Below are 14,023 nucleotides of genomic sequence, written 5' to 3'. Positions count from 1 at the left end.
TAGAGAAATTATAGCAAATGATTACAAATTATAGGACTATGTTAATAAATGTCATTATTTTAAAACTTGTAGAAAAATGACTTTTTTAAACCATTTATTATTTATATTATCTTTTGCCACATTAAAAAAAATTAATAATTTTTTTTTTTATTTTTTTAGAATTAGAAGCAAATTACTTAAAGATTATAATATATCTATATTAGTTTTGTAAAAAAAAAAATTATTCGAAAGTTACGTTGATTTTTCTTTAATTTTTTATGAGCTGTTGTGGGTTGTTGGTATATAATTTTATTGGAATGCTACATATATTTGATTATTATTATATATTTTAATTTTATGATATATTATTTATTTTAAATAATATTTAATTAGTTTTTATTTTATTATATACAATGGTAGTATATAATTCTATTATCATCGTATATATATTTTAATTGTAGTATATAATTTGATTAGTATAGTATATATATTTTTATATATATTAATATATATTTCTATTATTATTATTGTTAGTATATATATTTAAGTGAATGGTATATGTATTTTTAATATACGGTATATTATTTTTTAAATAATATTTAAGTTATATTTTTTATTATACTTTTATTGACATGATATGTTATTGGTTTTTTTACACAAAATGACCAAAAATTTATATTGCTATACCGCAATTTTATCTTTTTTAATGTTTATAAGGTCTGCTTTTTCATTTTTACACTTCAAAATATTTTTTTTTTCATTTTTACGGAATTCTACATAGATTTCCCTATTGCAACTAGCGTTGCGACCTAAATCGCAACAAAAAATCGTATAGAAACCCCTATTGCAATTAGCGCTGCAGCCAATTTAGAAACCTAAACCGTAAATTTGAAAAAAAGAAGTTAAAAAACAGTATATGGGGTAATTCTCTCTTTTTTTTTTATCAATATTTTGGATTGATCCGATCCCAACTTAGACCTTGGAAACCGAACCAGGACCCGGTCTCGGACCCGACTTAAATATAATCAACAAAAATAAAAATAAAATTTATAGAACTCACTTTTATTTTTTGTTTTTAAAATTAAAAACCAAAAGTGGTTATTTAACACATTTTTATTTTTCAAAAACAAAATTTTAGAAAGAAAAATTTTACTTTTATTTTTGTGATTAAAAAATTTAAAAATAAAAATATTATCAAACGGCACCAAAAATTTTACTTTTATTTTTTTGATTAAAAAATTTAAAAATAAAAGTGTTATCAAACAACTACAGTAGCCAACTTCTCTCTCTCTTCTACAATTTTTTTTTTGAAGAAAACTTCTCTCTTTTTATTACTAAAGAAATATGAGGATTATTATCTTTCAAAATTTTATGAAAAATTCTAAAATAATTAATAAAAATAAGTAAAATTAAACCCTAAACTGTAAATAAACATGAGAAATTATCTTTACACTCAAAATTTGTAAGCCTTCCTAAAAAAAATGTCATCAAATATTCTGTAATCTCCTCTAAAAAAAATATTCCTTCCAATTTCAAGGGTGTCAACTTTATCTATCTTTACACTGAATTTTGCCAAATTTTGATTTTTGCTCAAAATATTCAGATGGAATTACGAAAACCGCAAAGACAAAAACAGAAACAAAATCTAATAAAACAAATAGCTTACAACATAAAAAACCAACTAATAAATTATCTCAGAATACATTTTCTTTTCTATTCGAAGAGCAAAAGCAATGCTACAAAATTTTAAACTGGTTGATTTCTCAAAAAACCAGTGAAAGAAAACAACTTGTGTGGTGGTTTCTATTTTCATTTCATGGCTTGCCTTTCTTGTCATTTCTAGTTCTCTTCCTAAATTCTCGGTTCTCAGCGGAGTATTGCTTTTTTATTAGAAGATTGCTCATTGCTTTTTTCACAGCTTCAGCAGCAGCCAAGAAATCTTCTTCACTATACGATAAACTTCCCTGAAGTTTCTCGAGCAGTTTTGTCCCTGCAGGTATCTCGTTATCTTCCAGCAAAAGTGGCTCGTGCTGATGAGAGTCGGGATTGCTTTTCCTGAAACCAGAGATAACTCTCACCCGGGCCAAAGAGGGGTGTTCTGAAACATGCAGATCAGATACACCAGTAACCATCCACAATAACCCTGTGGCAGAGCAAGTTCTCAAGCTAGTAGGAATGAATGTCCCTCCGCAAATTGAAACCACCTGTTCGGATCTCATCATTAAAAGAACTACTACATGGTACATGTTTTTCTCAAACCAAGTAATGAAAAATGACTTTCAACATCAAAATTATATATAGAAATATTCATCCAGAGGATTCATCTTTTACTTATCTTTCCAAATTTAATTAGTAACAGATGTCATGTCAGATCCTGATTAGTTCTAGCCCTTACCTTGGCATGAGAGAGTGTTCTCGACGAAAGATCACAGTTTAATATTACTATCCCTTGCAAGCTGCAGTAAATAAATAAATTATTTTCTATCATACATGGTACTGGTGAACCAACAGGAAGTTTCACTAAGAGAACAGTATACAGGGAGTACTCAGGAACTTGCCTTTGAACGGCAACAGCAACAAGTGAACCATCGAGACTGGTGCATAGATCTGTGACAGCAGAGCAACACTCCGTTTCTCCATCATTTGACTCTAACAGTCCTGCCTTGAGAAAGATATGAAATTAAGTAAACATACTATAAGCTAAAATTGAAAATGGTGCAGTCAAGACTCAAAATTATGACAAAAATTTCCTAACTCTGATTAGCAGGCTGGAGCTTAAAATTGGGTTAGTATAAACAATGACAGGCGACAGCCTGAAAATAAAAAACAACAAAACAAAACTAATACAAACTTACAAAAAGTACTGGCATTCTCTTCTCTACATAAAGCAGAGAAAGGTACATTCTTAAACTCTTCACATCTAACAGACAAATGTGGCCAGCTAATGCCTAGTTTTCCCCATAATCTGCACGATCTTCATCCCTTCAAATAATTTTGTATTTCTTTCCAACCAAATAGCTACAACCCTAGTCCTCCATAGCACTTTTCTGCCACTCCATGACACTAAAATCCAATGAGCTAATGTTCTCTTTATAATTATTTCCAGTGTAAAATAAAATAAAATATTGTAGTTTACTGACATCTGTTCATCTAGGCTGTGTGAAGCACTATCTCTTAGAAGAAAAATATATATTTGGCTCCTGCCTAGGAGTTAGAAAATCATGTACTGTTGGCTTTTTAAATGCTCAGTAATGCAGAAATAAAAAATGTATTTAAAATGCTAAATAAAGTAGCCTTGCAACACAAGTATTTAAGAAAGCAACAGAGTGGTCAGTGGGGAAAATAATACCTTTTCTCCAATTTCGCAAGTATTAAGAAGAGATCCTGAAGGAATATCCCACAAGCGAACCTGGAAAATAATAATAATAATAATAATTGTAGACAACCTTTATGCTTAAACCCAGCAACTGAAAGTACAAACAATTTAAAGGGCATAAATTTTATCTGATAGCTCACCGTTGAATCACCACTTCCAGAGACAAGAAACCCCTGGGGGTACTCCTGAGTGCAAACAAAGGCAAGGCAAGAGACAAACCTGCCCGTAAACACCGAGAGGATAAAAGAAATAATACGCACATCAATTTCTAGCAGATATTACTTCACACTGTTTTGAGAAGCTAACACATCACATACAATTAAACTTTAAATAGAGTAGCAGGCAAGCTGCAAACCATGACACAAGTACTCAAGTCTGCCTTCTGCAAGATTGTATATAAACACAAGCACACAACTATCGAAAAATTAGTAAATAACATTTGACGCACTCTGTATGACCAAGGCAAAAGCTTTGTATCTCATGAGCTCCATCTAAAGGCTTCTTGGGAAATACAGTCACCTATTTAAAAAGTTGTATGTTAAATAGAGAAAAATACGCATATATCTGGTTTACAGGACAGAAATAAGGATCACTGATTACCCGAATCTTAAAATCGCGGTCAGCACTAACAACATACTTGCCATCTGGTGAAAACTCCTGCCAAAAACACATAATTTAATGGAAGTAGTTCAGTGTTTCAACAAAATGAACTGAAGAGAGATAAAGTAACATTATAATTTATCTTTTATAAGACACATTCACAAGTAATTCAATGCCACTCAGTAGCTAACCCAGCTACTTGAGCTAGCATGACATGGCTAATTAACGTTGATGTGAAAATTCAAAAGTGAAAAAATGGTAAAAGGGAACACAAAAATCAAAATTGCTTTTACAATAACATCTTGAGAAACAAAATCCAATATGGCCTAAAGGCTTAACAGAGTCTAAAATTTATCACGACGATCCATCATCAAACAGAATTAAAAAAAAAAATGCATAAGGGTAAGTTACACCAGTGACATGAAATAACTTACCAGGCTGGTGATGATACTACAATAGTGAGAAAGCATTGGATCTGCCTTCTTAATGACAACATTTTCTCCATCAAGCCCATCAAGTTTCACAATCCAAACCACTCCAAATTTATCGGCAAAACAAACATATAGACCACCATTACTTATTGCAACAGCAGTGACTCTTTTCTCCGAGCACCTTTTCAAAAATCCAGCAGAATATACTGTTTAGTGTCTCAACTCAAAATATATGAAATCACATTCTTGTGAAGTATTTTGGAGATATTTTCATCCACAAACACCAATGAATTTAAGTCATTGTAGCGAGCAAATTTCGGTCTGAAGTTAAACACATGAGACAAAACAATACTACATAAACAAAAATGTAAATTTCAGTTCCATAAGAGACTAAATCAAATCTAAAAGTGACACAAGTTGATTTCATATTCGATGGAGCAAATAAAGTTTAGTTACAACACTTGAAGGCAATTGAAAGGAATAAAAAATAATCATCACGTTGCATCATTTCCACATTAAAGATATACATAAAACTTTGGCACCAAATTCCATCATCAAGTAACCTACCCCGTTCCATAATTAACAAAAAGGCGTGTACTTTAATAACTCACACAGTCGTAATACAGCGCCAAGACTCGGTCAACCATACTTTGACGACTTTATCATCACCAGCAGAAACAAGGAGCTTCCCATTTGCTCCATAGCGAATTGCTCTGATGGAATCCTTATGGAGAGATCCTGAGGAGGAATTATCTTCTAAAGAAACAGCACCACCCTGACTGTCAGAGAGGCATAAGAAGAGAAGTTCAAACAAAAGTTGATAAGTTTTCTTCCTTAAGTTCTAAACTCATGGAATGGAAGTTCCAATTCTAGTAAATGTAGCGTCTTCCAGAAAACTATGGCATTATTCGAAATTTTGGCTATTTTTCAAAATTATGGAAAAAATTGCCAAAATACAGAGAAATAGAAAGATCACCGGAGGTCGAACACCCGCAGGTCCGATCCCACAGCGACGGCTACCGAATCCTGAGAAGGGTGAACCGCTATCAAGGCCGGAGCTACCTCACTATCTTTGCTGCATTCTCCGAATTCCGCCGGAGGGTCTTCCATTTTTGCTCCGACACCAAGTGTTAAATTTAGGGTTTTACGATTTGGTTTCGCTGCTTGCCAGTGGGGTTTTACAATTCAAAAAAGTATGAGGAAGAAGACCCAAAGGGCTTTATGATTTTGGGCTTAAAAAAGCCCAATAGTTTTTCATATATGTGTATATCTTTTAAAAAAATTCACCATTAATTTTTGGATTATTTCACAAATACGCAAATACAACAAAAGAATTACTAAAATACGATTTTACAGAATTTTAAATATTTTTTTTACCATTTTTTTATTTTATTTACAGAAATTACGGTCTTTTTATTATATTGTACTCTTGTTAATTTGTTGTTGATTTTTTGTTATCTGTATGTTATTTTTTGTAGTTGCTTTGATGTTATTTAAATATTATTTTCATGTTACTTTTATATTGTTTTCTTGTTGTTTTCGTGTTGTTTCTATGAAAAACCGTAAAAATATAAAAAAAAATATTTCTGTAAACGTAAAAATTTACAAAAAAATAGTGTCTTATGTAATTATCCTAAAAAATTACCATTAATTTGAGGATAATTTACACCTCGATCATTACTAATATTTTAATTACACTCCTAACATGTGTGATTTTATTTACAAAAGTAAATATTTTTTTATGAATTTTTTTAATTGATAAAAATATTTTATAATTTAATTATTTATTTTTGGTTGAATTGTTTATTTTATTTCTATAATATTGTATTTATAGTGATGACTTGATCATACTAAGATACAAGGACTTCAAAAGCTATCAACAAAGGATGGGTATTTTTTTTATAAGATGAGAGTGTTGTTTGAGGATGTTAAAATTTAATATTTTAAATTTCTAGGAGCAGTTTTATCCCATGTAGCTCACGATATGAAAAATGTTGCTCATGGTTTAGTAAAACATGCCTTTTGATTAGATAATGAGTTATCCTAGTTCGAGGAAGTGCCACTGCCAATTATGAATTGATGCATCATTAATCATGTGTGATTTTAATTAATAAGTAAAAATATGTATATATAACATTATTTATTGTAACATTTGAAAAGCAAAATACATGACCTAATATAAAACTAAACATTACACCAAACATATAAATAGAAATAGAACTTTCGATAAGGAGCGATTTTTTTTTTTTTGTTTTTTTGAAGAGCTTAAATAGCTAGGAATTGTAACAATAACAAAAAAAAATACTAGTCTTATGTTATGCAGGTTACAAATTTCTAGCTCAGGAACAAAGCGCCCACTTTATTTAGTCAAATCTTTTATAACACCATTTGTGAGATTTAAATTTTCGTTCACAGAAACTACATAAGACGGTTCGAACAGCAATAACACATTGACTTTCGTTAGCCTTCAACAATTTTTACAGCAGATCTGCATAACAGAATAGTAAATTAAGTAAACTGTCACAAAGAGCATATAACTAAAAAATAAGGCAGACAATTTTATAGATTCAAGCACCCATTACTTACCCGAACGGGCTCTGTTTGATGGCAAGTAGTTCGACATCTAACTGCAGATTCAAAGCTTATGCATCTCAGTGATCATGAAGAATGACATGAACCCATTGGAAACTTTGGCAGAATGGTCAAAAGGATTGAGACGAAAATGCAAAACATGTGCTGTATGGATTACCTCAATTGTAGCATTTGGAGGAATTTCTTGAACTCCTTTCTTTCCATAAGCTAGCTCTGGAGGCACAATCAATAATCTCTGGAGAATAACAGTTCCATAAGCTTATAAGAAGAAGAAGAAAAGGTTCTTTATCGGGGACTCAAATTGATACCATTAGTACAGTTCCAAGTGATCTTTGCTACCAACTTCTATTAAAAGATCATGAAAATAAAAGTATCATGAAATCTAAACTTAGCTGAAAAAGCAGCTTTATTTAGACAAATGAAGAAACTTCATCTAGGAACTATTGGTCTCACCTGGCCTCCTACCCGCATGCCTTCAACGCCAAGATCAAGTCCTTTAAGGACTGATCCCCTTTCAGATTGACCAACATCAAATCCATATGGCTGCAGAAAAACAAAAGCCAAGAATCAATCAACAAGCTCTTTTGTAGAAACAAGAAATGAATCTCTGATCTTACAGTTCCTCCCCCAACACCAAGTCCTTGTCTGCTTGTCATAAAAGTGATGCCTCTCCACTTAGCAACATAGTGAACCTACAACATGATCATCTTACATTCATTATACCTGGATTATTCAAGAAAGACTTCAGCTACGATGCCAGAAATCGACACATGAATACAAGAAATATTCCGGTGGAAGTGAATTAGTTCAAATACTTTTCAGCAAGAACAAGAATTTGCGAACTAGTTTTTCTTTCACAACATTTCAGTGCAATCTATCATATGCTCATACTGTTTAACATGGGGCTCAATCCAAGTATATTGGAAAATACACGTTTATCTGTTCATGTTGTATAGTTGAAAATAATGAAATTTGACTGGACTACAACCGTACTGCAACCCGGGATCCTTTCTCCGCCTTTGTTCCACCCCCGACTTTCAAATCATAGTACCTGAAGGACATTACCTCTCAATTAATTTAGTGAAAATAAATTATTCAATGAACAAACTAGCACATACAATAAAGAGTAGTTATTTCACTTGGAACCTATGACAGTATTATGTTTATGTTACCCAAACCAAAGTAGAAACATGACAAAGTCTGAACACTTTTATGTAAAAAAATTATGACAATCTTTCTAAAAGGTGATTTTATCTTGACTTTAGATGTATAAATAAAGTATAGAAAATTCTATGGTGAATGACACCATCTTTTTTGATTTAAGCGTTTATATATTACAACATGTTTTATCTGGGACTCGAACCCAGAACCTCTAACACTCACACACTCACCTATGGCTACTTGAGCTAGCCCCAAGTGGTGATGGTGAATGACACCATCAAAATTTGAGAATAAAGTTTTACCATATGTCCAAGTCTAACCAATCATGAAGAAAACATATAGAGAAAACCAAAATAGAGGAGATGTATTAAGTTAGTGACTACTAACTTCAAACCATTGGGAAGTGTTGTAAATTCCTCTTCAGGTACTTTAGCTCCTCTAAGCTGCAGAGCAGAGGAAGATGTTTACAAATTTATCAAAAGCTATAAATTATCTTGCTTGAACTTTTCCAACCATTTTTGGTAATTTAAGAGGTCAGTACAAATCATAGCTAAAAACTAGATAATGAAAATGAAGCAACTCACTGCTCTTCTACTTGTGCTAACTGCCTCAGCCACATCACAAAGATACATTCCAGCAGCTGATCCATTGCAAAAAAATTAACATAAGAAAATACAAATTTTTGGCTAAGGTGCGTTGGAAGGAGGAGAAACAATCCCAGATTTTCAAAGCTCACTTGATACAAAACAATCACATTTACTGCAATTTTACTATTGAGAAAAAACCCAGAAAAAATGCAAGTACATAATTGGGGAAGAAAAGATCAATTTTATGTACATTTACAAGCTAAAGGAGTTGAAAGTAACCTGTGGCTAGGAGAGAACCAATTAAGGCCCTCCTTCCCTCATACTGAACAAATTGCTCCGTTTCTTTTGAAACATCATATGAGGAAGTAGAAAATGAGCACTGACATGGTGACACATATGAATTCCTGTTGGTCGGTCTTTTTCCTGTTGGTTCAAATAAAATATTAACTTTAGCCTGAACAAACCCCAAATAATATATACACACAAAATATAATACTACAGAGAGTACTTGTAATGGGTATGGAGGGAAGATGCTTGTACAGTTGAGATGGGTTGTGTTGATAGCAAGGTAGGAGGAGGTGTCCCATGGTGTACTGGGTATTAACTAATAGTTAAAGAAGTGGTATTAGGGATATTTGGTTATATCATTGTATTTTCTTTTATTATTAGCTGAAAAATGGAGCCTTTCGTTTGTTTAGAGAGAGAGAGGATAGCATACTAAATTTCATCCACAACTTCATTCTACTCTGTTTTGCGTCAAACTCAAATACCCGCTGTATTACTTTCGGTTTTCCTCGCGAAACAAACAAAATTAACTCAAACAGCCTAGCGCCCGTGTACCAAGTAGACTGTGTACCCATATATCTTAAACCACCATTTACACCCATCTCTTACCTCAATCAGATTCTTTAGAACCCTCTCTTATCTGGGGTTTCTTTGTTATCAAGTTGTTTTCGCTTCCTTGTATGGGTCTTGGTTTCTCTTTGTTTTTTAATTCGGCCCCAGATGGGTTGATGGGTTCGCAATCAAAGCCTGGCCTTGGGGACTGACCTGAGAGCTGTGTCGCTTTGATTATGGGATACTTGGAACCCTCTGAGAGAATTTCAGTTTTCGTTTCTGGTTAGAAAAGGATAATAGTAATCATGGAAGCCCTCTTCTTTTCTATTTTTTTTAGTCAAAAGTTCGTGTTTGGCTGATGAGTAAACATGGTAGAAAATGAGAAATTTTCAGGTTTAGATCTCAAATTTCTAATTATTTGATATGAGGTTAGATTACTTTCATGGTTATGTCTTTTAGAAGATTGAATCTTTTCTTTTTGCTTCGAGTCCACAGGAAAACTAATACGAAGAAGATACATAGAACTGTGAACTCTAAATTTAATTCTTAGTAGTATTAGAAAGGCCATTGACGAAGTCATTTGAAGCAGTAGAAAAGTTATCGAATTGGATCAAAGATGGTATTGGTAGACTAGTCTCTTATCTCTTCTCATGTTTTCTCGGTTGACCATACAGAGTTTCATGCTTCGAATAATTCAGGCCATTTAGAAAGACCATTGAGTAAGCCTTTTGTGTTGGTTGCAGAAAGTTTGGTTGGACAAAACAACAGGTGGAGTTTGCTTGTCTGTTGCTTCAAAAGGATTATCCATCACCAGAATTGATGATCGAAGATATTGGAAGTATATTCCGACAGAAGAATCCAGGTAAAATTCGAGTTTATATTTTCTTTCTTTTGTTTGTTTATTATGTTATTTTTTTCTCTCTTATTGTCTTACTGAGATTTCATTGAAACGGGAATGTTTGTATCAGTACTATCATAGTATATTATCGATAGATGAGGAAAGTTCGAGTTTTACGGGGATTTTCTTGCTCGAAATTTCTGAAGTATGTTTTTTTTGTAACCCTTTTTGTAAAATCTCTATTCTGTGGTTTTGATTTCTAAATGAATGACTTTGTTCTTTGGAATTTTGTGTTTTTTGCATTTTTTTTTGTAAATCTCTTCAACTCTCTTTATTTTTATGCTGTCTTATGTATTCTAATGTGAAAACCAAAGCTACAGAATTTTTTTAAAAAAAGAGATATTTTTGGTTTCTCTTTCTGTCCAAAAAGAAAATCACTTACTAGAAATTTTAAGGGTGGTTGGTTTTATAGTCTAAAAACTGTTTTCTGTTTTTTAAAACTGAAAACAGTTTTAAAAACTATTAGAAGTTGTTTGACATAAATTTTTAAAAACTTGTTTTTAAAAATTAGAAAACAAAAAACATCAAAATGTTGTTTTTAATTTTCAAAAACACTCTTTTTTGTCTAACATATTATATTTTATAATTTGCTCACATACTCGGATACTAGACCCGAAACCATACTCGAATCTAGACCTCGATGGGTTAATGTCATGATATGGTGCTAAATTATTGATTTTTTTTTTCGTAAAAAAAAATCTAAAAACAGTTTTTAAAAATTTGTACCAAACACCATTAAATTTTTAAAATGACAAGAAACTGTTTTCTATTCTCACTTATAAAAACACAATTTTAAAAACTGAAAACACAACCAAACAAGTTCTTGTGCCGCCGAGTCTGCAATACTGATGAGCACATTCGTGGTTGGGACCTAAAGCCAATACGATTTCAGCTATGAACTTCAGACGGTAAGAGCACTATATCTCAGTTCTTAACTGAGCTGGGGAGTTTGTAGTAGACAATGCCCATGTTTCCACGAAGATTAAATTCTCCATGACTCAGATCAGATTGATTGTACTCACACAAAAGGTGGGCTTTGTTTAGACTCCCTAATGATACTTCCAACAGCTTGTGTTTTAGATAGAGATAGTCAATGTCAATATAAAGAAGAGCCATACTACAGTAGCCTAAGTGTGCATGTAGATTTGTAAGTGTATATATTGTTTATTCAATTTATTTTACAGTGTTCTACATTTTCAAGGTTGTTTGCCTCCTTGTACGGATATATATTTTTGGTGGAAATAAAATGATTTGATGTTTGAGTTGAATGGTAGATTGTTTTAAATCATGAATTAGATACTTATAATTATTGTCATGTTCAATAACACTTGTTTAAATGATTTTTTGTTTATTTAATTAAAAATAAGGTTAGTATTTTTGACTCCCGAATTATAAAATGACATATGCATTATTGTTATTGTATACTTTGAATTGGAAGAATTTTCCGATTCGTTGCAAATAGTTTTTGAGCTATTCTACATTAGTTATTTTGTCAAGTTATGTGTAAATAAAATGATAAGAAGTTATTTAGTCAATTGTTACATTAGCACTACGCATATAATTTAACATTAAAAAAATAATAATTATGTATTTTTAAAAAATTATCTAAAATTTAATTAATAATTAACAAAATTATGTAAAACTAAATTACAAATTATAAATTAATTTTTTAAAAGTAATAACACATGTGGCGTTGACATGGTATTGATGAGGCAACTGTTTAAGCAGTTATGTTATTATTTTATTTGCCACGTGTCATAAAACTTAATGAAAAGACTAATTTATAATATTGTGAATAATTCAAGCACAATTTTTAACAAGTTGAAATTTTTTAGAAAACATAATAATGCACAATGAGAAAGTTTGAATAATAGAAAAAGATGTTAGACTTTTATTTGGGCTTACATTAAATTTTATTGGTTTTATTAAAACTTGGGTTGATTGGATAGTTCTTTGCTGTGTTAGCCCATGTTGTTGGTGATCAATTGTTAATGGGCTTAGCATCTGTGAGTAAAGTCTAGGTGAAGCAGAAGTGTGGGCTTTTCTAGTTGACTGAAGCCTTTGATGAGCAGGCCCAGCCCAACTAGGGATTTGTAGCTAAGTCCCCTCCCTAACTCTATAAATACATATTGTCTCATCACAATTGTATACCTTTTGATAATCAGATAAAATAAACTGCTTCTGATTTAGAGATCTAGGGAGGAAGACTTAGTTGATAGTATTGCACTATCAAATTGAAGTAACTGCTGTGGATCAAATAGAGATAATTGCTATGGATCAATCAGGTACACATACCTAATTATTATATCTTATTATTGTGTTCTATGTTATATACAAATAGATCTTGGGTTAATTGTTAATTTATCTAACATGTGGTATCAGATTGCCTATTGTATATGATTTAGAACCTATAATTAGTATAATTAATTTGTATATGTTAATTATTCATAATTACATATTAATTTCGTTATTATTTTATGTTGAATTTTTTGTTTTCAAATCTTAAAACTTTAGGGTTTTTATTCATCGTTAAATTCTCTTTCAATTGATATATTATATGTTTGAATTCATAGTCTATATTAAGAGAATTTTAAGTTTAAAGTTTTAGGGTTTATATAATTATAATATGAAATTATAATTTGTGTGTTTTGATTTTATTGTTTTTGATCTAAAATTGATTATAGATATCTCACTATCAATTGTTTATCAATGTTCTTACACAATTTATTTCGGGTTTCAATGGAGAATTGATGACACAAACTATTTTTTTTAAGTTCTTAATTTTCGGATTGCTTTTGCCATGAAATCTAGAGATTTAACCTTTAATACCCGAAATTAGTAGCGTAGATCAATTAGAAATTCAATCCCGAGCAAAACCCATCCAAAATCCCCACTTTTCGTCGAATTTTTGGCCGGAAAACACCGCCAGACCCGACTGGGCCGAACCGGGTCACGTGACCCGTATTGCAGGACCGGCTGGAGGAAGAAGAAGGTCCCAGCCGCGAAGCCCACTCGCGCAGGCGGCGCGTGGGGGCGCGTGGGGCCGGCTGGGATGTCGTTTTTCGACTTTTTTTTTTCAGCGTTATTAGAATTTAATTTCTGATTTTTCTATGATTTTTAATTAATTTTTTGACTCCGTTTAATAATTATTATTATTTTAATGATAATTATGTAGTTAAAAAAATTATTAAAAATATTTTTTGATGATTTTTCGAAATTTGTCAATCATAGAAAATTTTTTGAGTTTCTTCTCGTTCCATAAATCATAGTCACTCTCTTATTTAATTTATTTTGACTATGTAGTCTCCACCAATTTTCTTATATTCAAATCTTTTGATTATTTGTTGTTCTAAAGTTATAAAACTTGGTTGTTTGATACAAAAATAATGTGTTAATGTTGGACACTTTATTTTTGATTATCAATATAATAAAAGCAATTATATATCTCTTTTGGAAATTTGGTTGAAAATTATTAATTTTCAATGATTGTTTTATCACCAAATTTCACATGTTGAAGAAAATATTATATTTTTGGTTGACTATATGTGTAATTACTTGCCCA

At 31.4% G+C, this 14,023-nt stretch overlaps 2 protein-coding genes and 1 long non-coding RNA gene across 3 annotated transcripts; 1 reads left to right on the top strand and 2 right to left on the bottom strand.

Moving 5' to 3' along the window:
• Window positions 1–1,625: 1,625 nt before the first annotated feature.
• Window positions 1,626–5,631, bottom strand: LOC115703913 (uncharacterized). Its single transcript, XM_030631152.2, has 10 exons — window positions 5,363–5,631; window positions 4,998–5,165; window positions 4,390–4,567; window positions 3,956–4,012; window positions 3,804–3,874; window positions 3,496–3,574; window positions 3,329–3,388; window positions 2,538–2,641; window positions 2,375–2,435; window positions 1,626–2,183 (listed from the first exon to the last, which is right to left on the bottom strand). Exons 1-10 carry the CDS (start codon window positions 5,494–5,496, stop codon window positions 1,794–1,796), a joined length of 1,302 nt encoding a protein of 433 aa, XP_030487012.1. The 5' UTR covers window positions 5,497–5,631; the 3' UTR covers window positions 1,626–1,793.
• Window positions 5,632–6,671: 1,040 nt separating this feature from the next.
• On the bottom strand, window positions 6,672–9,474 carry LOC115703922 (peptidyl-prolyl cis-trans isomerase FKBP16-4, chloroplastic). The gene is made up of 10 exons (XM_030631159.2): window positions 9,235–9,474; window positions 9,006–9,149; window positions 8,724–8,779; window positions 8,527–8,582; window positions 7,972–8,029; window positions 7,596–7,670; window positions 7,432–7,521; window positions 7,136–7,213; window positions 6,973–7,013; window positions 6,672–6,874 (listed from the first exon to the last, which is right to left on the bottom strand). The coding sequence occupies exons 1-10, from the start codon at window positions 9,311–9,313 to the stop codon at window positions 6,847–6,849; spliced, it is 705 nt and encodes a 234-aa protein (XP_030487019.2). The 5' UTR covers window positions 9,314–9,474; the 3' UTR covers window positions 6,672–6,846.
• Window positions 9,475–9,819: 345 nt separating this feature from the next.
• Window positions 9,820–11,729, top strand: LOC133032705 (uncharacterized). The gene is made up of 2 exons (XR_009685286.1): window positions 9,820–9,956; window positions 10,059–11,729. It is a non-coding gene; the product is annotated as an uncharacterized LOC133032705 (long non-coding RNA).
• The last annotated feature ends 2,294 nt before the right edge of the window (window positions 11,730–14,023 follow it).

The sequence above is a fragment of the Cannabis sativa genome, chromosome X (assembly GCF_029168945.1).
Source record: "Cannabis sativa cultivar Pink pepper isolate KNU-18-1 chromosome X, ASM2916894v1, whole genome shotgun sequence".
NCBI lineage: Eukaryota > Viridiplantae > Streptophyta > Magnoliopsida > Rosales > Cannabaceae > Cannabis > Cannabis sativa.
This window is presented reverse-complemented; position numbering and strand designations above follow the sequence as displayed.